This window comes from Lepus europaeus, chromosome 22 (genome assembly GCF_033115175.1).
Source record: "Lepus europaeus isolate LE1 chromosome 22, mLepTim1.pri, whole genome shotgun sequence".
NCBI classification, from domain to species: domain Eukaryota; kingdom Metazoa; phylum Chordata; class Mammalia; order Lagomorpha; family Leporidae; genus Lepus; species Lepus europaeus.
This window is the reverse complement of record NC_084848.1, coordinates 13,083,593-13,107,396: the sequence shown is the minus strand read 5'-3', so window position 1 is coordinate 13,107,396 and position 23,804 is coordinate 13,083,593. Positions and strand designations below refer to the sequence as shown.

Genomic DNA, 23,804 nt, shown 5'->3' with positions numbered 1-23,804 from the left:
CTACCAATTTCCCTTGACTGGATTATTATAGTAGTCTCCTAAGTGGTTTCCTGATTCAGTCCTGTTCCCCCCACCCCCCTCCACCCCCGCCATGTTTGTTCTCAAAGTAGGTTCCAGGAGTGACTCTGTCAAACTGCGTCACTAATGTGGCTGAAGTGCTGCCAATCTCAGGCAGGAAGGCCCAAATCTGCTCAATAGCTCTCCCCATTTCTCACTTCCAAGTCTCTACTCAAGTGTCACATTTTCAGTGGCGCCTCCCTGGCCACTCTATTTAAACACCTGTCTAAACTCTCCCCAACAGTCCCTATCTCACTTTTCTACTGTTTTTCCTCACAAACTACACACACACACACACACACAATCTATCTTGTTTACTCCATATCCTCCCTCCACTCCCCACCAGGAGATATCCATTCTTCAAGGATGGGGAATTTCATTTGTTTGGTTCGCTGCCATGTCTCTGTAGCGCTAAGGTAAGTCCCTAGCAAATAACAGGTACTCAATAAATGTTTGTTGAAAGAAGTAATCTAAGAAATAGATGTAGCCCATAAACCACTTAAGAAAGTGTCTTAAGAAGGTTAGAGCGGGGCCAGCGCCAGGGCGCAGTAGGTTAATCCTCCACCTGCGGCACTGGCATCCCATGTGGGCGCTGGTTCTAGTCCCGGCTGCTCCTCTTCCAATCCAGCTCTCTGCTGTGGCCTGGGAAAGCAGTGGAGGATGGCCCAAGTGCTTGGGCCCTGTACCCACATGGGAGACCAGGAGGCGGCACCTGGCTCCTGGCTTCAGGTTGGCGCAGCTCCAGCTGTTGCAGCCATTTGAGAAGTGAACCAACGGACGGAAGACCTTTGTCTTTGTCTCTCCCTCTGTCTAAAACTCCACCTCTCAAATAAATAAAATCTTTTTAAAAAGGTGAGAATGACTGTACTAAATGATAATGAAAAATCAAAAAAAGATGAGAACTGATAACTGACCACTGGATTTGGCAATCTTGATAAGAGCTGCTGTGGTGAAAGAAGAAAATAGAGCCACCAGTAATTAGGAGAAAAGGAACTGCACTGAGCAGAAATAACTCAAATACTCATTATTTTCTCCTAATTCCTTTAGATACTCATTATTTGCTCATAACAAGACCACTCCATACGACGTTACCTCTTCCCAAAATGCTATACCTTCATTCATTTCTTCAAACTACTCCTGTTTTCCTGACTCAGCTTGGTATTATATTCTCTAAGAAACATCATTATGAAGTATCATGTACCCATGTACATATTACAGTTACACTAATACTATCCCTAGTACACACAGTAGTCTAACTGATACTTTGATTGTGTCTTTAAACTCTGCATATCTTAAGGCAGAGACTCTTGCAGAAAGTATATGCTCAAAAAATTTCTTTAGGCTGGCACCGTGGCTCACTTGGCTAATCCTCCGCTTGCGGCACCAGCACCCCGGGTTCTAGTCCCGGTTGGGGTGCTGGATTCTGTCCCGGTTGCTCCTCATCCAGTCCAGCTCTCTGCTGTGGCCCGGGAGTGCAGTGGAGGATGGCCTAAGTGCTTGGGCCCTGCACCCGCATGGGAGACCAGGAGGAAGCACCTGGCTCCTGGCTTTGGATCAGCGCAGCGCGCCGGCCATGGCGGCCATTTGGGGAGTGAACCAACGGAAGGAAGACCTTTCTCTCTCTCTCTCTCTCGCTCTCGCTCTCGCTCTAACTCTGCCTGTCAAAAAAATTTTTTATTTGATGAGTGAAAAAACAGTAAATTACAATAGTTTCCACAAACTTATTATTTCATGTTTACCTTAATATACATCCAAAACATTATTTTATTATTCATCTACATATCTGCAAAAAAGACATAATAAAATTGTAAAGAAAAATAGTTATAATGCAGATCTAAAAATTTTGGCTCTTTCCTGCTACAAATATTCAGTCCATATATAAGACACTTTCACTATTATTCTACATAGTTCTTATCTTTCTCTAAATACATCTTTTAGTTTTATCCCTTAAATTATTCACTATTTGAAAAGCAAATAAGAATGTTTCAATATCAAGACACATAAAGGGAAATTTTACTAATCATTACAAAGTCCATGAAAACTACCTATAGATAAACACAAAGACATTTTATTAAATTTACATATAGTCTGATACTTTCTGAAAATTGCTTTTAGTATTACAAAGTGCTTTAAAAAAAATTCTGGTAACAGGTTTGGGGGAGAGTTTATGCTCATCTCCCAGACTGTTTATGTAAAGAATTATAGTCATAGGAATCAGGATGACAGCATTGGCTGCAGCACTTTAAAACAAACATGTTGTCTTTAAAAAAAAAAAAAAAGCCATACATAAAAGCAATCAAGAATTATTACTATCCCAACCTGAAAACATGAGAGTACTTCAAAAAGTTCATAGAAATGGAACTAAAAGATATGCTTATTTTGGTGCAAAAAAAAAATACCCTGAATTCCATTCACACAAGGAGTCTTCAAAACATTTTTGGAAATTGCATATTGTGAAGAAACTGTGAATGGGTTCCAAAAAGTTTCTGTACCAAAATAAATTTATCTTTTAATCCCATTTTCCCATGAGTTTTCTGAAGTACTTTTATATATAGTACAGTATCCTTTCCAAGGTATTTTAAATGCATTGTCACTTCAGCTCATCACCATTTTAAGAGATATATTCACCATGTTTTAACAACAAAAAAAGGAACTTCAAATTCTATACCTACAAAATACATAAACAATATGTCCTGGTGAGTCCCATAAGGAAACCAAAGTCAAAAACCAAAACGCACCAACTTAATTATACTCCATCAATAACCTTCACTAGTATAAATGATGTGAAAACTATCAATAGTATCCACAACTTTAAGAACTTGCAAAAAATTGCTGATGAACAAATATTAAAAGCTATTGCATCCTTTGGAAAGTCAGGCAGGTTTCAACATACAGACCAGATTACTAATGTGTACCTTATGATAAATTTGTAGTAGTCTAGAATATTTTAAAAATTAATCTTAAACTTGTAATAACATTTCATGATTAGATAATTGTATCAGCATAACCTGAGATAAAAAAAAGACTCAAAAATCCTGTATTGTGAATACAAGTATTTCTTATATTGAATCTTACTTCTGCATAAATCAGTGACATAAATATAACTAAGTGGTGAGTGACTAGAGAAGTATGGTACACATAGATACAAGCTATTCAGAAAGTTCATGAAAAAAAATTGAATTAAAAAATAAATGCAGGGGCAGGCACTTGGCCTAGCTGCTAAAGCACCACACCCCATACTGGAGAGCCTGGGATTGAGCTCCGGCTTCTGGCATCAAGCTACCGTGCACCCTATGAGGCATTGGTGATGGCTCAAGTAGTTGGGTTCCTGCCACCAATGTGGGAGACCTGGATTGAGTTCCTAACTCTCAGCTGTTCCTGCTGACTGGCTTCTCCCACACCGGGCCAGGCATTTTTCTCTGGATTCAAACAGGCAACAATCATCTTTTATTTTCTGTTGAGCCCCTACCTCCCACCTCTCCTCCTCTTCCTTCTACCCCCCTTTTTTTTTTTTTTTTTTTTTTTTTTTTTTTTGACGAATCCCCCCTCTCCTCATCAGCAGTGAGGCCACAGCGACTGAGGGGAGAACTCCCTCTTCCAGTCTCCTCCTGACCCTGCTCCTGCTCCTCAGCTTCCCAGGCCCTCATGCAGTTGGTTGTAAACTCTTCCAGGAGCTGTTTTACTGTTTACTTCTCAGGAGAAAAAAAAAAAAAAAAAAAGCAAAAATTTTTTTTTAAGTTTAGAAAGCAAAATATAGAGGGAGGGAGCAGTAACTTTTTTTGGTAATTATGATTTTTTAATTTTTAAAATGTGTCCATTTTTACTGTGGGTTGGCCATTGATTTCATCAAGATAACCATTTCTTCCAAACAGGTGACCGAGGAAAAGCCATACCCTCAAAACACAAAAACCAAATCATCTTTAACCTAACTTTTTTTTTTTTTTTTTTTTGGACAGTGAGAGAGAGAGAGAGAGAGAGAGAGAGAGAGAGAGAGAGAAAGGTAACCTAACTTTTTATAGGATGTCTCGCGTCCCTATAACTTCACACACCAGCTTCTGTGTTCAGTTGAATTGTAACTACTTTTTGTATTTGGAGAGTGTGACTACTGAACTTGAAACCTTTTATTCCAGGTGTCTTGGTAGTTTCTGGAGGGATTCAGCAGGTGACGGCGAGGGGGTGGGGGGCTTCTTCCTTTCAGAAGTGTCTCCTGCTGCCTCTCTGGGCTCCCAGGTGCAGGGCCTGAGAGCTTTTCTCACAGTGATCCTCGATTAGTCCTACGCCATCTGACCTGCGTGTTTTAACAGGATTTTTAACAAACTACACTTACTAAGAAATGTGTTTGCCTGTTTTGTTTTGTTTCAATAAATGACATGGCACCTAGCAAGAAAAAAAAAATGGCACCACCACTGGCAATCCCAGATGACATTAATAGGAGACCAATAGCAAGCAAATGACAGACTGGTTGTGATTCAAAACCTAAGGACAATGACTTGCTCCTTTTGCAACAGTTTTAGCCTCAGACTAAGTCATATTTGAGCAACAACTTTTACAGTTGCAAGCAAATATGGAAATAAAGCCAATGATGAAAACAGCACTTTTTATTACTGAAACTAGAATTACAACAGTGTTTTCCTCCATGCATTATATTTATGAATATTACATCTTCTGCTGTGACAGGACAGAAAAATTACTAGAGTAGTTTCTATACTTATAGGTCAAGACAGTGAATTAAAAAAAAATCAGAAGTTTAGTATTTGCCTAATCTATTTCACAAACAAGAATGATCTCTATCATCATTGTTTGAAATAAAATTTCTCAAGTCTTTTTACTTATTTCTAAATTATATTATTAGTATTATATTAAATTTGTACCACCAATTCAAGCTTCATGATTCAGGTTTTAATAACCAATTATAATTTTTCAGGAAACTTCTTTTCACTCTTGAAGGTTATTTTAAGGATTATCATTTGCATAAAATCACACATAAAATCACACACATGTATCAAATCATGACAAAATTGGAGCATTTTGCAATTTTGAAATATATGTGTTATATTATTCAAGCAGTGTGACACCAGAAAGAAATCTTATTTACTTTCAGAAGTCCCATACTACACACTGATTTCCTATATACCAAGGAGTGAAAGCAGCACGCGTGCACCGTGAGAGATCTCAAACGCCTTCACATCTACCTCCCAGGTTGAGCATCCGCAGGAGAGCTTCAGGCAAGACGCTAGAAGTAGGTAAAGCTGCCGTGCCTGGTACTTTAGGAGACCTAACACGTGGACAAGAAGGGAGACTTGAAAGGAATAGGGATAAAGACCAGAAATTGAGGGAAAGTCTCCTCTTGAGGTGAACAATTAGTACAAGAGAAACTACGGCGTCCTTGTCTTTTAGTCAGCAATATTAATGGGTATGTAGTCCTGATAAATACTACACAGAGAATCCTAACTTGAGAAAAATGAGATGACTTGTCAGTTTCCTTCCCAGAGTAATGCATTAAATACAATCTGAAAACACTCCATTTTTGTGTCTAAATAAATTTTTAAAACATCATTTCTTAGTCTATGATTTCAAATTTTGCTTTTCTTGACTCCATCTTGTCCTACCATTTGTCCCAGGCCTCTTAACACATTGTGGATGTACAGAGATACAAAATGGAATAACCATTTTCTACAGCATTTAAGCATCAGAGCTTCCTTGCCTACATAAAACAAGATCCTGGAGGTGAGAAGCCTAATTAAAATCCTTTGGACCATAATTAAGGGAATAAAATGGAATAATCAAGCCCAATTAGAATTTCTGTTTAAAAACCAGCAGCAGCTCACACACGCATCCTCAAAATGTTTCCAACACATTCTCCTCTGTAAAGGTCAAAAACGTTGGGCTTGAGGCAATGAGCAATGGCCTGGAGCAATTTCTGAAGCTCTTATTAACTTTACCCAAAAAGTTCTACTGAGACACTGACTAAAAATTCCCTTCCAAATATACCGCTCAGTAAAGAAATGTGAACCAGCACTGGGACCAACTTCAGGATACCGCCCAAGAAAGAGCACAGAAATACCAAACAACAAAACAACCCACTGTGATTCAAGTTAAAATAAAATTCACAAGTAACCTTACACAGGAGTACTATAATGAACACAAAAGAACTGGAAATCAGCGGAGTTATTTTTAGCAACTTTTTCAGATAAAACCTATCCCAAACTGCACATTTTAACATCCAATGAACTGCCTGATGGCTGCCGGGGTGGTTCTTCCCTATCTGCCGATAATAACGGGCAGTGAAAGCTGGACTCGTAATTATGGCCAAGAGGCGAGCGCCCGCCCCATGCCGCCCCGGGCGCCCTCCCAGGACCAGCCTCGGGCTCGTGGGCTTCGGTCAGTTCTCTGCTAGGTAAAGGCTTTCCCCTCCCGGCGCTTTAGGAATTCATTTAATAAGAACCCTCTCCCGAGACTTGAAGGAGCAAAATGCCAACAAAATAACCTTTTCGCGGTTCTCGAAATGTTGGGGGGGGGGGGCATCAAACGGAACGGATCCTTGATTTCACCGCAGGGACCCGTGAGAGTGGGAAAGGCGTGTGCAGGGTGCTAGCCCGGGGGGACGCGGGGCCAAGCGGCTGCGGGTTCCTCCCCGCAGGAGCGGTCACGACGCCCCCAAGGTCCGCAGGTGCAAACCCCGCGAGCCGCTGCCAGGGGTGACCGCCGCAGCCCCCGCCCCCCGGTACCTGATGATGTCGTCGCTGTGGCCCCGGTAGAACTTCTGCCGGTGCTCCCGCGGGCTGTACACCACGCCGACCCCCGCCACGAAGTACACGATCTCCTTGGCCGCCGTGTAGTAGAGGTTGTTGCGGCACTGGTGGCCCCGGTAGCCGTACACCCACTCGAGCCGCAGGTGGCAGCTCGGGGCGCTCCGGGCCGCCATGTCGGGGCGCCCACCCCGCCGCTCCGGCTCGGGCCCGCGGCGGCGGTGGCGGCGGGAGGCAGCGGCGGCAGGGGCCGGGCGACGAAAGCCCTCCCGTGGGCGCCCGCAGTTCCCGCCTGCCGCGTCTTTTAAGCCGCGCCCCGCAAGTGCATCTCGTTTCTGTGGCCGCCGCCGCCGCCTCAGCCCACGGGCGGGAGGAGAACCCTGGCCTCGCGGAACATGCCGAGGGCCCGGGCCGGGGGGCGCCGCCGGCCGTCAGGTGGGTGCCCCAAACCTTCGGCCCGCCTCAGCTCGCCGCGTCTCGTCAGCCCGCAGCGCCAAGGCCGTGCGCGGAGCCGAGCGAGGGCCCGCCTCCAGCCTGCGGCTCCTCAGCCGCCGCTCGCGCACCCGGGTCACCTGCGGCGCTCGCGCCCCGCCGCGGCCTCGTCGCCTCAGCCCGGCGTGCCCGCGCAGCGCGCTCGCGATCCCAGGCGGGCGCGCGGCCCCGCCCCCGCCGCGTTCGCCCCGCCCCTCCCGGAGCTCGGGCAAGGCCGGGCGCTCCTCGCTCCCCGGGTCGGCGCCGGCTGCGGCTCCAGGCCCCGCGCGGTGCCTCTCCTCCCGGGTGGACCCCGCGTCTGGAGCCGCCGTGGCCGCTGAGCCCTCGCCAGGCCACCCAGGCCCCAGCAGATCCCTCAACGACCCCCGACCCCGGCGTGCTCACTTGGGACGCGCCAGCTGGTCCAGCACCGGCCTTGCAACCGGCCTGGGCGGCCTCGGCGCCCGGAGCTGTCAGCGCCAGGCTGCTAACCTGAATCTCTTTTCCACGCCAGGACCTTGAGTTTTTCTTGCTGCCTAACGGGGCCACGGGGCCCACACTTTGGGTGGGGAACAAACCTGACTTCCCACTTGTGTAGCTGACCTCAGAGCTGAAAGCAGAGTTTAGGTCATAAAACCACGAGGTGGGCTCGATTTTACAATAACAGCAACGATGCCGAGAATTTTTTTTAATTACTGTATTGGACATGGTCAACAACCGCTTCATTAAAAGGCTGCTTCCAGGACCCCGCTCACCTGGTGGTGATGGCGCAAGTGGAAGGCGCTTGTAGCCTCAATATTAGGAGCAATCCGTTTCTGGCCGGGTCATTTCCCTTTCTAACTCGGGAGCAGGATCTCTCTCTCTCTCTCTCTCTCTCTCTCTCTCTCTCTCTTTTTACAGGCAGAGTTAGACAGTGAGAGAGAGAGACAGAGAGAAAGGTCTTCCTTCGGTTGGTTCACTCCCCAAATGGCCGCTATGGCCGGCGCCGGTGCCTGCGCCTGCGCCAATCCGAAGCCAGGAGCCAGGTGCTTCTCCTGGTCTCCCATGGGGTGCAGGGCCCAAGCACTTGGGCCATCCTCCACTGCCTTCCCGGGCCACAGCAGAGAGCTGGACTGGAAGAGGAGCAACCGGGACTAGAACCCGGGGTGCCAGCGCCGCAGGCAGAGGATTAGCCCAGTGAGCTGCAGCGCCGGCCAGGATTTCTCAATACCTGTGTAAATGATTTGAAACCCACCATTAAAAGATGCTGTGTGCGGAATGACAGCCACGAGGTTTACAACAAGCAGTATCAATTCATGACAGTAATGTGAACCTTTATTGTATAAGAATTGCTGTCTAGTTTCACTGGGAAATGCCAGATCTTGGGCTTCCGACAAAAGCCCAAACAAACCGCTGTTCTTTCAAGAAATATGACTGCCCACGGAGCCAGCACTGTGGCACAGTAAGTTAATCCTCCGCCTGCGGCGCCAGCATCCCACATGGGCACTGGTTCTAGTCCTGGCTGCCCTTTGCTGTGGCCTGGGATAGCAGAAGATGGCCCAAGTCCTTGGCCCCTGCACCCACATGGGACATCTGGAAGAAGCTCCTGGTTCCTGGCTTCAGATCGGCGCAGCTCCGACCTTTTCGGCCATTGGGGGAGTGAACCAACAGACGAAGACCTTTCTCTCTGTCTCTCCCTCTCATTGTCTGTAACTCTACCTCTGAAATAAATAAATAAAATCTTTAAAAAAAATAACTGCCCAGAAAAATACGACTCCGGTGTGGTGTAGACACATTGGAAGGGATGTTGTCCAGTCTACTCCCTCCGACATGCAGATCACCAACCGGAGAACGAGAGGGAATCTTTTCCTCTTCGGTTGTGACTTCTGATCTGCATGCAGTCCAGAGGCAGGGAAGAAGGACCATCTCAGAGGAGAGAAGTTACATAAATGCCAGGAGAAGTAAACACTGAATGAGGGTAGATTCTCAGCAGAATCTGAAAGTGAAAAGGAACACAGATTAAGTTTCTGGCACCTACTAAAAGGACAGAAAGAACTCAACCCCAAGAAATAGCTTTGAGACCTTAAAAGGGCTTATGTGGGGTTCCCTCTGGACAAAGACACCTAGAATTTCTCTTTATCAAACTTGTTTGGTTTTGACAATAATAATCTGTTAATTCATTAGTTATTTCCTTGACATACCCTGTTAAGAAAAAGATTTGGGCCGGCGCCATGGCTTAACAGGCTAATCCTCCACCTTGCGGCGCCGGCACACTGGGTTCTAGTCCCGGTTGGGGCGCCGGATTCTATCCCGGTTGCCCCTCTTCCAGGCCAGCTCTCTGCTATGGCCCGGGAGTGCAGTGGAGGATGGCCCAAGTGCTTGGGCCCTGCACCTGCATGGGAGACCAGGAGAAGCACCTGGCTCCTGGCTTCCGATCAGCACAATGTGCTGGCCGCAGCGGCCATTGGAGGGTGAACCAACGGCAAAAAGGAAGACCTTTCTCTCTGTCTCTCTCTCTCACTATCCACTCTGCCTGTCAAAAATTTAAAAAAAAAAAAAATTTGATTACTTAAAGCAATGAACTTAGAAAAGATGAAATATTGTGTTGCTGTACATTGTGATACATTAATTGCTGGTTATGTGTACTTTTTATGAGGATGTAGAAAGACCCTTTTATGTAGGATAGAAGAATAAGACATACTTTTGTGTGTTTTTGGTTTTTCAACACAATATCTTATGGATCTCATACATATTGAAGTACTAATTTATTTATTTATTTACATATTGAAGTACATTTAACTAATTTATTTTCCCATTATTCATGTTTTCCATTACAGTCTTTAATGACCCAAGGGTAGTGTGTGAAGCAAAACATGCTTAATTAAACTATCCTCAACTGGTAACTCAAGGCCAGAAGAGACAGCTGAGGCACAAAGGTAGCTAGGAAACCGGCCATTCATAAATACTAGAGGAGAAAAATAAAGTTGACCAGTCCTCATTGTCACAACTCTATACAATCTGTTATTACTAATGTCACATCAGAAAGCTCAAAGTTTCATTGCTAGACGAGATTCTATCATCTGTATCCTTTAAAAACAACGCAAACATGGATGTTGGGGAAAGGCCTCCCAAATTTGACACATCAAAAAAGTGGACATTTCTTAGGCATTTTAAATATGAGCTACACAACCTACTTTGGTAATCTATTTTCTGAAACTTGGGTTCCTGCTATGGAATTTTATATTTCAGATATTTGAAATATTGTAAAAATTTAAGCAAGTAATTTCTTTGCTGGCTACTACTGATTACATATCAGGACCATTGTTGGTGATACCCTCAAGTCTATAAAAGAAATAGAGGGCAAACCATAAAAATCAAAATTCATGCTGTTAATTTTAACTGGCTAATGCAGCCAACTTATGGATCGTGATGACATTTTAATAAGTTGCCCATTAAAGTACATTATTAGCCACACCTTTGATCAGCCTATTTTATGTGGGGCTTAGCACCTCACTAGATGTTCCATACATTTTTGTCAGCTATTAAATATAAAAAGAGAATTTTGTGTAGCCACAATAAGATTCTGGTATCCAATACTGTATTAGCCAGGACTTCTTTGGCTGTATGTGACAGAAACCTATTCAAAATGACTTTAGATAAAAAAAGAAAGTTTCATGTCTCATGAGATTGCAAAGTCCTAGAATGGCATCAATGGGCTTGAATCCTAAGGCTCAAGTGATGCCATCAGAATCAGGTAGTCAGCGTTGATTCGTTTCTACTTGGTGTTGATTCCATTGCTGGACCAGCAAAATAGCTGTTATAGCTCTAGCTGTGCCATCCTATCCTTTCAGCAGTTCCCATAGAAAGAGTTTTTCTCAGCAGCTCCCCTGGACACTACTAGACTTCAGCCATATTGGCTGTGACTGTGTAACTTGAATAATGTGCCAACCTTGAATCCATAGAGTAGCACCAGGGGCGCTCATTCTATAGGAGGGAGAGAAGGAGAGGAATGACTTGAATAAGAAGAGATGGATACCAGCGTTGGCTACCCAGGGCTAACTTGGATGCTAGTCTGCATTTGCCAAACCAAATACACCTGCAATTTAATGTCAAACAGGTGTCTGGTAAATAAATGTAGCATTAAGGCAAGAGTTCTAGCCAGATTGCCTCTCAAAGATTCTCCTCTGAAAAAAAAAAAATCATGAAGCCAGCAACAGATGCCAGGCAGGCAAAAACAACAGATGTTCCCTACTAGATTTTACCTAGAGCCTTTAGAAAGTGGCATATAGTTCCAATTAAAGAAGTCCTAAACCAAATTATTTTCCCCTGTACGTATTTATGTTAACAACATCAGTATTTCCGCAGTTAGCTTGAAAAGACAGGCAGTTGTCTTTGGTCCCTCACAGTTTGTGCCTTCTATATCTAGTTACCAAGTCTTTTTCACTCTATTTTAGTTGTGTTTTTTGTTTGTTTTTTAATTTGAGAGGCAGAAAGATGCACAGACCTCTCATCTGTTGGTCCACTGCCCAAATACCCACGATGGCTGGGGTCAGGCCAAAGTTAGGAGCTGGGAACTCATTCCAGGTCTCTCCCATGGGTGGCAGGAACCCAACTATTTGAGCCATCACCACTGCTTCCCAGGGTGTGCATTAGCAGGAAGCTGGAATAGGAAGCAGAGCTGGGTCTTGAATCCACAACACTCCCACAGGGATATTAGACATCTTTATCATATCTTAACTGCTGGGTCGAATACCTGCTCCCTGACTCTGTTTTAGAAATATCACTAAACCTCACCCTCATCTTCCCAATTCCCATCCTCACAGCTTAGTGCAAGTTCTAATGATCTTTTCCCTAGATTCTGTAGAAAATCATGCATACGATCTTGCCATTTCCTTTGTTTTGAGGACCTTTTCTAGGGGCAATAGTAATATTTTTTATTAATATTTATGTTATTTATTTGAGAGAGATCTTCCATCCACTAGTTCACGCCCCAATGGCCTCAACAACGGAGCTGGGCTAGGCTGAAGCCAGCAGCCAGGAGCTCTATCCAGGTCTGCTACGTGGGTGGCAAGGGCTCAAGCACTTGGACCATCCCCTATTACTTTCCCAGCAGGTAGCTGGATCAGAACATGAGCAACCAGGACTTGAACTGGCACTGATATGGGATGCCAGTGTCACAGCAGTGGCTTAATCCATTGTGCCACAGTGCTGACACCAGCAATAGTGATCTTGAGCTTAAAAATGTTCTTATTCTTTTACTCACTAATATCTCATCTAGATATTTGTCATGATGTAATAACAAAAAATGTAGATCAAGATTCATGTATCAAACTATTTCTCAAGCATAGCTTAGGACAATAAAAATATGGAAACCTAAGTGTCCAGAGAGAAAGCTTTAAACAAAAACTGATGCAGCTAACATGACAAAATATTGTAAAACCATTGGAAAATACATTTTCAGATTACTTTTAGTAACACTGGAAAATTCCCATAATAGAATGTAAAAAGTTTTTAAATGCAGGAAATTAAAAAATAGTATATACAGGGGCCGGTGCTGTGGCATAGTGCATAAAGCCGCTGCCTGCAGGGCCAGCATCCCATATGGGCACCAGTTCATCTCCCAGCTGCTCCATTTCTGATCCAGCACCCTGCTATGGCCTGGGAAAACAGTGGAGAACGGCCTAAGGTTTTGGGCCCCTGTACCCACATGGGACCCAGAGGAGGCTCCTGGCTCCTCCTTTGGATCAGCACAGCTCCGGCCATTGCAGCCATCTGGGGAGTGAACCATCGGATGGAAGACCTCTCTCTCTCTCTCTCTCTCTCTCTCTCTGCCTCTCCTTTCTGTGTAACTCTGACTTTCAAATTAAAAAAAAGTATATATAGGCTGGAGCCGCGGCTCACTAGGCTAATCCTCCACCTTGCGGCTCCCGCACACCCTGTTCTAGTCCCGGTCGGGGCGCCGGATTCTGTCCCGGTTGCCCCTCTTCCAGGCCAGCTCTCTGCTGTGGCCCAGGAGTGCAGTGGAGGATGGCCCAAGTGCTCGGGCCCTGCACCTGCATGGGAGACCGGGAGAAGCACCTGGCTCCTGCCATCGGATCAGCGTGGTGCGCCGGTCGCAGTGCACCAGCCGCGCCAGCCGCGGCGGGCATTGGAGGGTGAACCAATGGCAAAGGAAGACCTTTCTCTCTGTCTCTCTCTCTCTCACTGACCACTCTGCCTGTCAAAAAATAAAAAAAAAAAGTATATATAGAATGAGTTGTATAATATAATGAAGACTGGAACAAAAGATACCAACATGTTAACAGTTTTGTAATATGGGTAAATTTAAGACTTCTCTTGGTATGTTTTCTAAGTTCTTTAAAAATATGTATGTAATAAGATAAGAGAGTTCCATTCTTTGGAATTCCCCATGGGATGAGATTTGTTTGGGAAAAAATAACTGAATGCGTGTGCTTGGCACAGAAAATGTGGTCCCGAAGGAGTGGGCGTGGGCAGAACTGTTCTGCAGGGAATCAGAAAGGGTTTGTTCCAGGAAGATGAGGAGGGATGAAGTCAGAGACGTGGCAAAAGTGCACATTCTGCCTTACAACTGCTTCCGAAACCTCCTGACTCTTTAAATAACGTTTCTAAACTCATGAAATGGTAGGTGCGTTCTTTCCTTTAAGTGGAAACTGGAGAAACACGGTTTCTCATTGGTGTGGTAGAACCAATGCCACAAGAAGGGATCCACACAGCTGTTGGGGTGGGCAAGTTGAAGTTCAAGCCATCTTAAACTCTCCAAGAGATAACACAGTCCAGACTGACAACTCAATTACACTTACCTGTTGCTTCTATAATTAGGAAAAAGCAGCAGAAGTTAATTTTAAACACATTTTGGGTAGCTTCTAGTTGGCTACAAAATAAAGGACTGACTTCTTATTGTGACACACAAAACCTCCAACCTGTTGTAACGGATATCTCTAGCCAGTTCCTCCCTGCCCTGAACTGACTGTCCAGCCGTCCTAGACCACTGCTCACTCCTAGAATTAATCAGGCCTTCCCAAAACTCTACACACTTGTGGCATCTATGCCATCCACCATCAGCCTAAGACCTGACTGAATTTTTGACACCCAGCCCAAATGTACCACCTTCTTATGGGTTGAATTGTGTCCTAAAGTTAGTATGTAGGAATTCTAATCCCCAATACCTTAGAATGTGATCTTATTTGGAAAATGTTTCATTGTGATATAATTCGTTAAATAAAATGAAGTCCATGCTGGAATAGGATGGGCCCCAATCCAGTATGACTGGTGTCCTTAGGGAAAGGAGAAATTTGGACACAAACATATACATGGGGAAAATGGCCTGTGAAAATGAAGGCAGAGACCTACAATCCAAGGAATGCTGAGGATTGCCACAACTGCTAGAAGCTAGAAAAAGGCATGGAGCAGAATTGTTCCCCACAGCCCTCAAAAAAATTAAGCCTTCTGATACTCTGATCTTAGCCTTCTCTCTCCTGGAACTGAGACGATAATGTTTAAGCCACTCAGGTTGTGGTACTTCAGGACCGCAGCCCTGGAAAACTAATATGCACCCCTTTTCTTTAGTTTGCTGACAGCCCCACCCACAGAACTAGTTAGCTTTCATTTAAGTCCCTAGTACTTTTAAAAATTTAGATATTTATTCATTTTTGAAAGGCAGAGAGATAGAGGGAGAGAGAGAGTTTCCATCTACTGGTTCACCCCCAAATGCCCGCAACAGCTAGGGCTGTGCCAGGCCAAAGTTAGGAGCCTGGGACTCAGTCTGGGTCTCCCAGGTGAGTTGCAAGGACCCAAGTACCTGGGCCATCACCTGCTGCTTCCTGGAGTACACATTACCAAGAAGCTTGATTGGAAGCAGAGGTGGGGCTTGAATCCAGGCACTGTGATATGGGTTTGGACATCCAAAATGGCATCTTAACTGCTGGACCAGATGCCTGCCCGCCAGTATGTTTTATAAGATCAAACACAAATTTATACGTATTATAAGTAGCACTTACCGTATTGGATTTTAGGAAATTGCTTATGATCTAGAATATGGGTTAGCAAGAACATAGTTACTCTTTAAAAAAAAAAAATGTTTTGAGAGGCAGAGAGATAACGGGAGAGAGACAGATAGAAGTCTCCCATCTGCTGGGTCACTTTCCAAATTCCCACAATGGCTGTGGTTGGGCTAGGGATTAAAGGTGGGGTCTGGGAACTCATTCCACGTCTCTTATGTACCTGGAGTGGCAGGGACCCAATCATTGAGCCATCACCACTGACTCCTAGGGCCTGCATTATAAGGAAGTTGGAGTCAAGAGTTTTGCAGCCAGGTTACGAACCCAGGCATTCCAATATGGGATGTGGGCGTCTTAACTGCAAAGGCAAATGCCTACCCGGTTTATTCTGTTAGAATCTTCAGTTCTTCTATACGTAGCCACTACTCTAGCCTGGATAAGAAGACTGAGCCCAGGCCAATGAACATGGCACTGATATATTTATTGGAAGGGACCGATCCAGAACAATAAGATCGAAGGAAGGGAAATGAGGGGATGAAAGCTGTGAGGCAGCGTGAACTGACATGAGGTGACATTACTGCTTGGCTGCAGCAGAAGCTGTGAAAAGACAGAGCCGTAACTAGACCGGTGACTCCTCGGGCACACAGGATTTCTCTCAGCGGGCTGCAAGGAAAAATCATGCCTTGGAGTAGTCCAGAGGAAGGAGGAAAGAGGGGAAATGTATGTGTCCAACTCCCTCCTGTCTCCTCTTTCCCACTGGTTGATGTGGACCTCATGGAGAAACGGAATTCATGTCCACATTTCCAGGTTGCATCATCCAGTTTCCTCTGAGGTCTCCCAGCCACTGGTTCCCTGTGTCCCAATTCCCACAGAGTAACGCAGTCAGTTGCATTACAAGAGAGATATCTTTAATAAGCTTGGGGAAACTTAATCGTTTACATTGGGCAATAAACCTGACCTTTGCCCTGCTTGGTCAAGTCATCTTTCTTAGACAGGGAATTAGCAAATCCATCACTCTCTTTTTCTTTTGAACTTCTTCCATACACAAACATCCTTGAAGGAATCATGAACAATGCAGCCATTGCTGTTATTTGCAACACATGCAGAAATGTGAGAGACCACATAATTAGGAACATTATCTGTTAACACAGATGTAGCTTACTGCAGTAAAATGTTTATTTATTACCTGAATGGAAATGATTCCAAACTGTAATTGATATGCAAACTTTGATTTTTCAGCAACTAAAAATTTGAGTTAGGTAGGCAATGGAACATAGAATAGCAATAGTACAACTAGCTACCAGTAAGAAGTGTATCTCTCTCTCTTTTTAAAGAAGATTTATTTATTTATTTGAAAGGCACAGTTACAGAGAGGCAAAGCAGAGGCAGAGAGAGAGAGAGGTCTTCCATCTGATGGTTTACTCCCCAGATGGCTGCAACAGCCAAAGGTGCACAGATCCCAAGTAAGGAGCCAGGAGCGTTTTCCGGGTCTCCCACGTGGGTACAGGGACCCAAGGATTTGGGCCATCTTCTACTGCTTTCCCAAGCCATAACAGAGAGCTGGATTGAAGTGGAGCAGGTAGGACACGAACTGGCGCCCACTGCAGGTGGCAGCTTTACCTGCTATGCCACAGCTCTGGCCCCAGAAGTGTATCTTAACATCAGTCCAATAGCAGAAAACGTGAGAAATCTTTACTCAATGAATTAGCAAAACACCTTTAGGCAGCTCTATTCAAACAGTAATGTAATATTAAATGATGTAGCAATTTGAATGCTTGCAAAGACATTGAAAGACATTACTACATATTGTAGTAGTGATTATTCTGTAATTATTGCACCTACTTATTTCAAGTTCCTTCTTGTTTCTAATTCCTTAAGTGCATCGCCAAAAATTCTACTATTTGAAAGCGTGTCACAGAAAGAAAAAGGTTAAGAACAAGCACCAATAATCATTCCTAAACACAAACTGAGCACCCACGTGTGACTCACTGGGCTTGGGACTATGGGGGAGTAATCAAGGAAAATGAACACACAGTCTGTGCTTTGAAGAATTAATGCTCCAAAGTGGAAAACAAGATAAAGACACAAATGTCTAAAAACCAATGAAAAATATACAAAGAAGCAGGTGAAGTGTGTGTGTGTGTGTGTGTACACACAAGGTGGTATGCCAAAAGGCTCATGGGAAATGTAACTCTTGTTAACCATTCTTCCCATCTCAGGTGCTAGGGGTGGTTCAGGGATGATGTGGTCAGGATGTGAAATGAGGGCAGGCAGTGTGCTGGGTGGGTGCTCTCCTAAATTCATGTAGCGGTGAATACCATAGGGTTCACACTCTATTATTGGCTAGACCACCAAAGAGAGGGCTGAGGTCCGGATGAGGACGGAAAGGGATTAAAGAGGCAGAGGTTCCTGAGATGACAGTGTTCAGTTTGGTTTTAGGAGAAAGTATAGGTATTGTATTCAATTACATAAGAAACACAACTAAGTGTTAATATTTACCAAAATGCTAATTAACTGTTGCATCTTTAAACTTAAAGTTATCCATAATATTAATTAATTACAATATTAGAAAGAAAACCACTTTTAAGAAAAATTTTACTCATTTTCTTTTTATTTGAAAGGCAAAGAGATAGACATAGAGTCTCCAGTAGCTGGTTCACTCCCCAAATGCTCACCATAGCCAGATCTAGGCCACGCCAAAGCCAGGAGTTTAAAACTCCGTCCAGCTCTTCCACGTGGGTGGCAGGGATCCGAGTACTTGGGCCATCACCTGCTGCCTCCCAACGTGTGCATAAGCAGGAAGCTGGATCAGAAGTGGAATTACCAGGACTCAAACTAAGCACTTCAATGTGGGATGAGGGCATCCCTAACCACTGCTCCAAATGCTCGCTCCCAGAAAGCCGCTTATTTTATGAACTTTTCTGAGTACATGTTGTATGTCAAACACTCTTCTAGTCACCAGAGATACAGCAAAGTCCCTATTGTTGGTGATTACATCAGGAATAGAGAAGGCAAATTAGGTAATAGTATCTATCAGATGATCTTAAAGAAAACCAGACTAACAGTGGTTTAAGGAACAAAACAGATTTGCATTCGTAAACTGTTGCAAAAGGGGAAGAGACCTCAGTATAGAAGTGGGCTCAGTACTAAATACAGCAAGAACAAGTACAGATTTACAGTCAAGAAGTTTGCAGAGATTGGAGATGGGCAAATAGGTATCGAAAATCAGTAAGAGGAGCATCCCGGGGAGGGAGATTTCTTGCTAGACAGAGTTGGCAGAATTCTTGCTGAAGGCAGGCAGGGGTGGTCAGACGTCACTCAGGAGATAGTAGGAGAGGAGATATCTGATCAGAAATGGGGATTGCTTAGATATCAAGGGTGAGGAAGCCTCTCTGACTTTGCAGAATTCTTGTTAAAACTGGATTTTGCAAGAATGACACAGAAATGCCATGTCGAGGCCAAAGTGAGAAAAGGACTCAGAGGAGCCTGACTAAACTCTGGCCAAGGGAAGATTCTTTGTCAGTGGTGCTAGGTGCTTTGCAGAAAAATGTGGCAGGGAAATGAGATGGGCTTGGTGGGGGGAGGACCTCTGCAATGAAGTGACATTTCAGTAGGGACCTTGATGAAGTGACAGAGTGGAACAGGTGGCTATCTAGGTGCAGAGTGTGGCTGTCAGTGAATAGAAAATGTGAAACATCCTGCTAAGCCCAGCCAAGGACCAGCAGGGCAGAGCTTGCATCGAGTGGGCTAGTGGGAAAGGTGAGTGACAGCCAGACGAGTGTCAGTGTTAGGACTTGGAGTGCTTCCAGGGCTGGGTGGGGAGTTTGCACGGCAGTGATAGAGCATTCTGCAACTTAAAAAAAAAAAAATCTTATTTATTTGAAAGTCAGAGAGAGGGGCCGGTGCTGCGGCTCACTAGGCTAATCCTCTGCCTGTGGTGCCAGCAGCCCAGGTTCTAGTCCCGGTTGGGGCGCCTCTTCCAGTCTAGCTCTTTGCTGTGGCCCGGGAGGGCAGTGGAGGATGGCCTAAGTGCTTGGGCCCTGCACCCGCACGGGAGACCAGGAGGAAGCACCTGGCTCCTGGCTTCGGATCGGCGCAGCGCACCGGCCGTGGTGGTCATTTTGGGGGGTGAACCAACGGAAGGAAGACCTTTCTCTCTGTCCCTCTCTCTCACTTTCTATATCTCTGCCTGTCAAAAAAAAAAAAAAAAAAGAGAGAGAGAGAGAGAGAAAGGAGGGAGGCGGGGGGGGGGGGGAGGGGAGAGACAGAGACAGAGAGGCGAGATCAATCTTCTATCCAGTGGTTCATTCTCCAAATGGCTGTGATGACAAGGGCTGTGCCAGGCTGAAGCCAGAAGCCAGGAGCATCTTCTGGGTCTCCCATGTGGGTGCAGGGGCCCAAGCACTTGGGCCATCCTCTGCTACTTTTCCCAGGCCATTCACAGGGAGCTGGATCAGAAGTGGAGCAGCTGGGACAGGAACCAGCGCCCATATGGGGTGCCAGCATCACAGGCGGTGGTTTTACCTACTACACCACAAGGTCGTCCCCAGTATTCTGGAACATTTTAAAAAACAGCAGTATCCTAGGCAAATCAAACGCACATTTTTACTCACTGTCCCCACATACATGTATATAAATGGTTTTGTGGTAGATCAGAGTAGAAGATGGGGATATAAGAATACATCATATAAAGCATTTTGTAAATCAGCACTTTCATTTTGTATTTTAAATATTTATAATAGGAGTCTCTCTGTATATATTTGCCACATGATAGGCAGATTTTGGTTTAATCAAAATGTCACTGCTTTATCTAAAATACCAGGTCTATTTTTCTTTTTAGGAAATATTTTAAAAGAATCTGCAACGGCCCCTTGCCACTGAAGAGAAATAGGCACTCGTTCATATCACATTCAATCACATCACACAGAATAAGATGGAATCAGAGGCGGTTGTCACACAAATAGAATTTATACCAAAAGGGTTCTAAGCTTACCTCAATTCTTCAGAATTAATTCATTTTTAGGCCTCAGAATCTGATTTTCAGACTACAAGAAGTTTGATAGAAAAAGCAATTGAGTGTAATCAACTCTCTTTATGTGCTTAGTTTAAACTGTTTAGGCTGTCTTATGTGATATACTCCAAGGGCCTTGATAAATATTCCTAAGAATGCCTAGGTAAATCGTCTTAGTGAATGTGTAATTGCCTGTGAAATTCAGACTTAAATAAGCAAATTTCAAGGGAAAGGGGATGTATAATAAGTGCATTTTCACTTTAAGATCTTTGCCAAAATAACAGATGATAACTTAATTGGAGAGCTACAGAGGAAAATAGATCTTGGCAGATGGTCAATAATTTGAGGTTAATGTAATGCAGCTCATGTACAGAAATTGGGAAGTATTTGATTTATTTTCAGTTTAATAATGCTTTTTGATTTGGAGTTTGCTAAAGTAGTAGCAGAGTATGTCTCATCAGATAATGAAAAATTGTTGTGAAAGTATTTGAAATGCCAGTAATATCGAATTGTGGCCACTTTATTGCATGTAATAATTTTCCTGTGAATAAAAGTTCACATAAGTTTTCAGATGAGAAGAACATGAATATTTGTAAAAATAGTTACACAAGTTAAAACTCTGTTTACAGTCATAAGTATTGACCTTCACCAATGGCGTTGAATATAGACAAGGCAGAAAGGGTATATTCCCTATATGCTACACAATGAAGGTAGCATTCCAAACTACTGAATCAAAGTATCCAATAAATTACAGAATACAAAATAAGTTATTTTAAACAATAGATTTTCTACACAAAACAATTTTCTAGATGGATAATTATCTCCAATTGGGACAACAGACAAACCTCTTATTGTATTCATTGCAGTAACTAGAATGTTCTAAACAACATTAAATAATAATAATGTTAGCGTAGCCTGTTCCGGATTTTACTCAGAATGCTTATAAGGGTGCATTCTTGAGCTCAATGTTGGCTATTGTTGAAGAGAGGTATACTTCAACATACTAAGAAAATATCCCTGTATTCAAAGTTTACCAATAGCATTAATTTCCACTTCCATTCATGAGAGGAAGGAGTCATTGCTCTATTTATATCTCTGTAGCCTAGAAAATGCCTGACACAGGTAAGCATTCAATGAATGCTTTTAAGAATTCAATTCTTAAAAAAAGATTATGTCACGAAGACATGTGAAATGTCAAAGAAATCATATGGAAAGAGTTCATTTGAATTCTAAATAATAAATAATAATTTATCTAGCAAGATTGGAATTATTTTTGTCATATATATTATATTCTGTGTATTATGTTTTATATATATTATCTTTCCCATCAAAACTCTCACCACATTGCCCTTGTTTGATGAGAGACACAAGCTGGAGTATTGTTATAGTGGGAAAGGATCTGACAAACATTTCTTGGGCATTTTTCTTTCTAAAGCTTTGGATGTCTTTCTCCAAGCACTTACAATAAGTATGTTGTTGTTCATTGGCCCTCCAGAAAGTCAACAAACAAAATGCTTTAGCATCCCTGAAAACATTTGTCATCCCCTTGACATTTGTGCTTGACCCATCCACTTTTATTTTGACTGAACCACTTCTCTCTGTAGCCATTGATTTTGCTTTGTGTCCAGGATCATACAAATAAAGCCATGTTTCATCTCCTATTTCAGTTATTTGCAGAAATGCCTCAAAATATTGATCCCACTTGTTTAACATTTCCATTCAAAGTTCTTGTCTTGTCTGCAGCTGATCTGGGCACAACAGTGTTGGCACTGGTTGAGCAGAAAGGTTGCTACAGTTGTTTCGATCAAGATTGTTAAGTTTGACTCACTGAGCTATCTGTGGTATTGGCTATTATCTCTGCTGTTAATCATCTGTCTTGTTTCATTTAGTGCATGTACAAAATTATTTTTTTCCTGACACTTTTATATGGATGGTCTATGGGTTTCATTTCAACAGCATCTCATCCCTTCTTCTTCTTCTTCTTCTTCTTCTTCTTCTTCTTCTTCTTCTTCTTCTTCTTCTTCAAGATTTATTTATTTTATTTGAAAGAGTTACAAAGAGAGAGAAGGAGAGGCAGAGAGAGAGGTCTTCCTTCTGCTGGTTCACTCTCCAATTGGCCCCAACAGCTGGAGTTGCGCTGATCTGAAGCCAGGAGCCAGGAGCTTCTTCTGGGTCTCCCACGTGGGTGCAAGGGCCCAAGGACTTGGGCCATCTCGACATAGCAGACAGCTGGATCAGAAGTGGAGCAGCCGGGAGTTGAACCAGTGCCCATATGGGATGCCGGCACTGCAAGTGGCAGCTTTACCAGCTATGCTACAGTGCCGGCCCCATTCATCCCTTCTTAAAATGAGTTGTAAACTGATGATTTACTTGGGACATTGTTCCCATAAACTTTTTGTAAAGCATCAGTGATTTTCCCATTCTTCCACCTAAGCTTCAACATCAATTTGATGTTTGTTCCTGCCTCAATGTTAGCTGAATTCATGTTTTTCTGATAGGGGCTGTTTTAAATCTGGTGTCTTTATCCCTCTTAGTGCCTATACTTCACATTTTTATGAGTTTCATCCATCTTCCTTGGTTTTTTAATGTAGAATTTTAATCCTTAAATCATATAGCAAATGCATATTACATTCTGAATGAAGACTGAGGCATGAGGTCATTACATCCCTTTCCCCCAAACCCCTACAACCAGTGCATGGTATAAAGGTTTAAATATTGGCTATCTGGCCCCAGAGCTCATATTTTCATCACTGTATTATACTAATTCCTAATTTGACTGAGAAAACACAGCTTGTCAATGCTCTTTCCCACTAATTTCTTTTTATGTATAAGTACTGTTGGAGTAGTACCTGTGTCCTGTTCATCTCCACCTTCTTATCAAAAGGCTTGGACAAACGCTTCTTGTATAGGACAATATCCCATTTTATACCTATTTGTTTTGCTTTTGGGTTAAGTTAAATACCCTGAATAATTTCAACTTAACTTTTAAGAAAATTTAACCTTGGCATTTAAAGGCACATTATTTTATTTGTATTAATTTGAAGGTGGGTGGGGGGAGTGTTCTAATTTGCTGGTTCTCTTGTTGATTACCTGAAATAGATGGGGCTGGGTTGAGGCCAGAGCCAGGAGCTGGAAATGCAATCCAAGTCTCCCATGTGGATGGCAGGACCCTGATTACTGGACCCATGACTGGTGCCTCCTGGAGTCTGCACTGATAGGAAGCTGAAGCTGAGCTGGAGCTGCAGCCAGGAAATGAACCTGGGCATTTCGATGTGAGAAATGAGCGACTTCAGCATGAGACTAAATGCCTGCTGCAGGTATTTGATTTTAAACCTGATTAACCTAAAGAGATATCAAGTTGCTGGAGAGTGAACGATAAGGATCAATGAACTGAGATCTTATTCTGATTGTGAAACTGACCCTTTCCCAGGAATTAAGTTGTTTCTCTACACATCATTTTCTCTAGTAGGAAAACGATCCTATTTTTTTTTTTTTAAGATTTATTTATTTGAAGAGCAG

At 43.5% G+C, this 23,804-nt stretch overlaps 1 protein-coding gene across 9 annotated transcripts in view; it reads right to left on the bottom strand.

Moving 5' to 3' along the window:
* Positions 1-6,982, bottom strand: part of EML5 (EMAP like 5) — a 171,413-nt gene extending 164,431 nt beyond the window's left edge. For all 9 annotated transcript variants that reach the window (XM_062181691.1, XM_062181692.1, XM_062181694.1 and 6 more), the window contains exon 1: positions 6,786-6,982. In XM_062181691.1, coding sequence (XP_062037675.1) covers positions 6,786-6,982 — 197 coding nt within the window. The remainder of the gene's footprint in view (positions 1-6,785) is intronic.
* Positions 6,983-23,804: the final 16,822 nt, after the last annotated feature.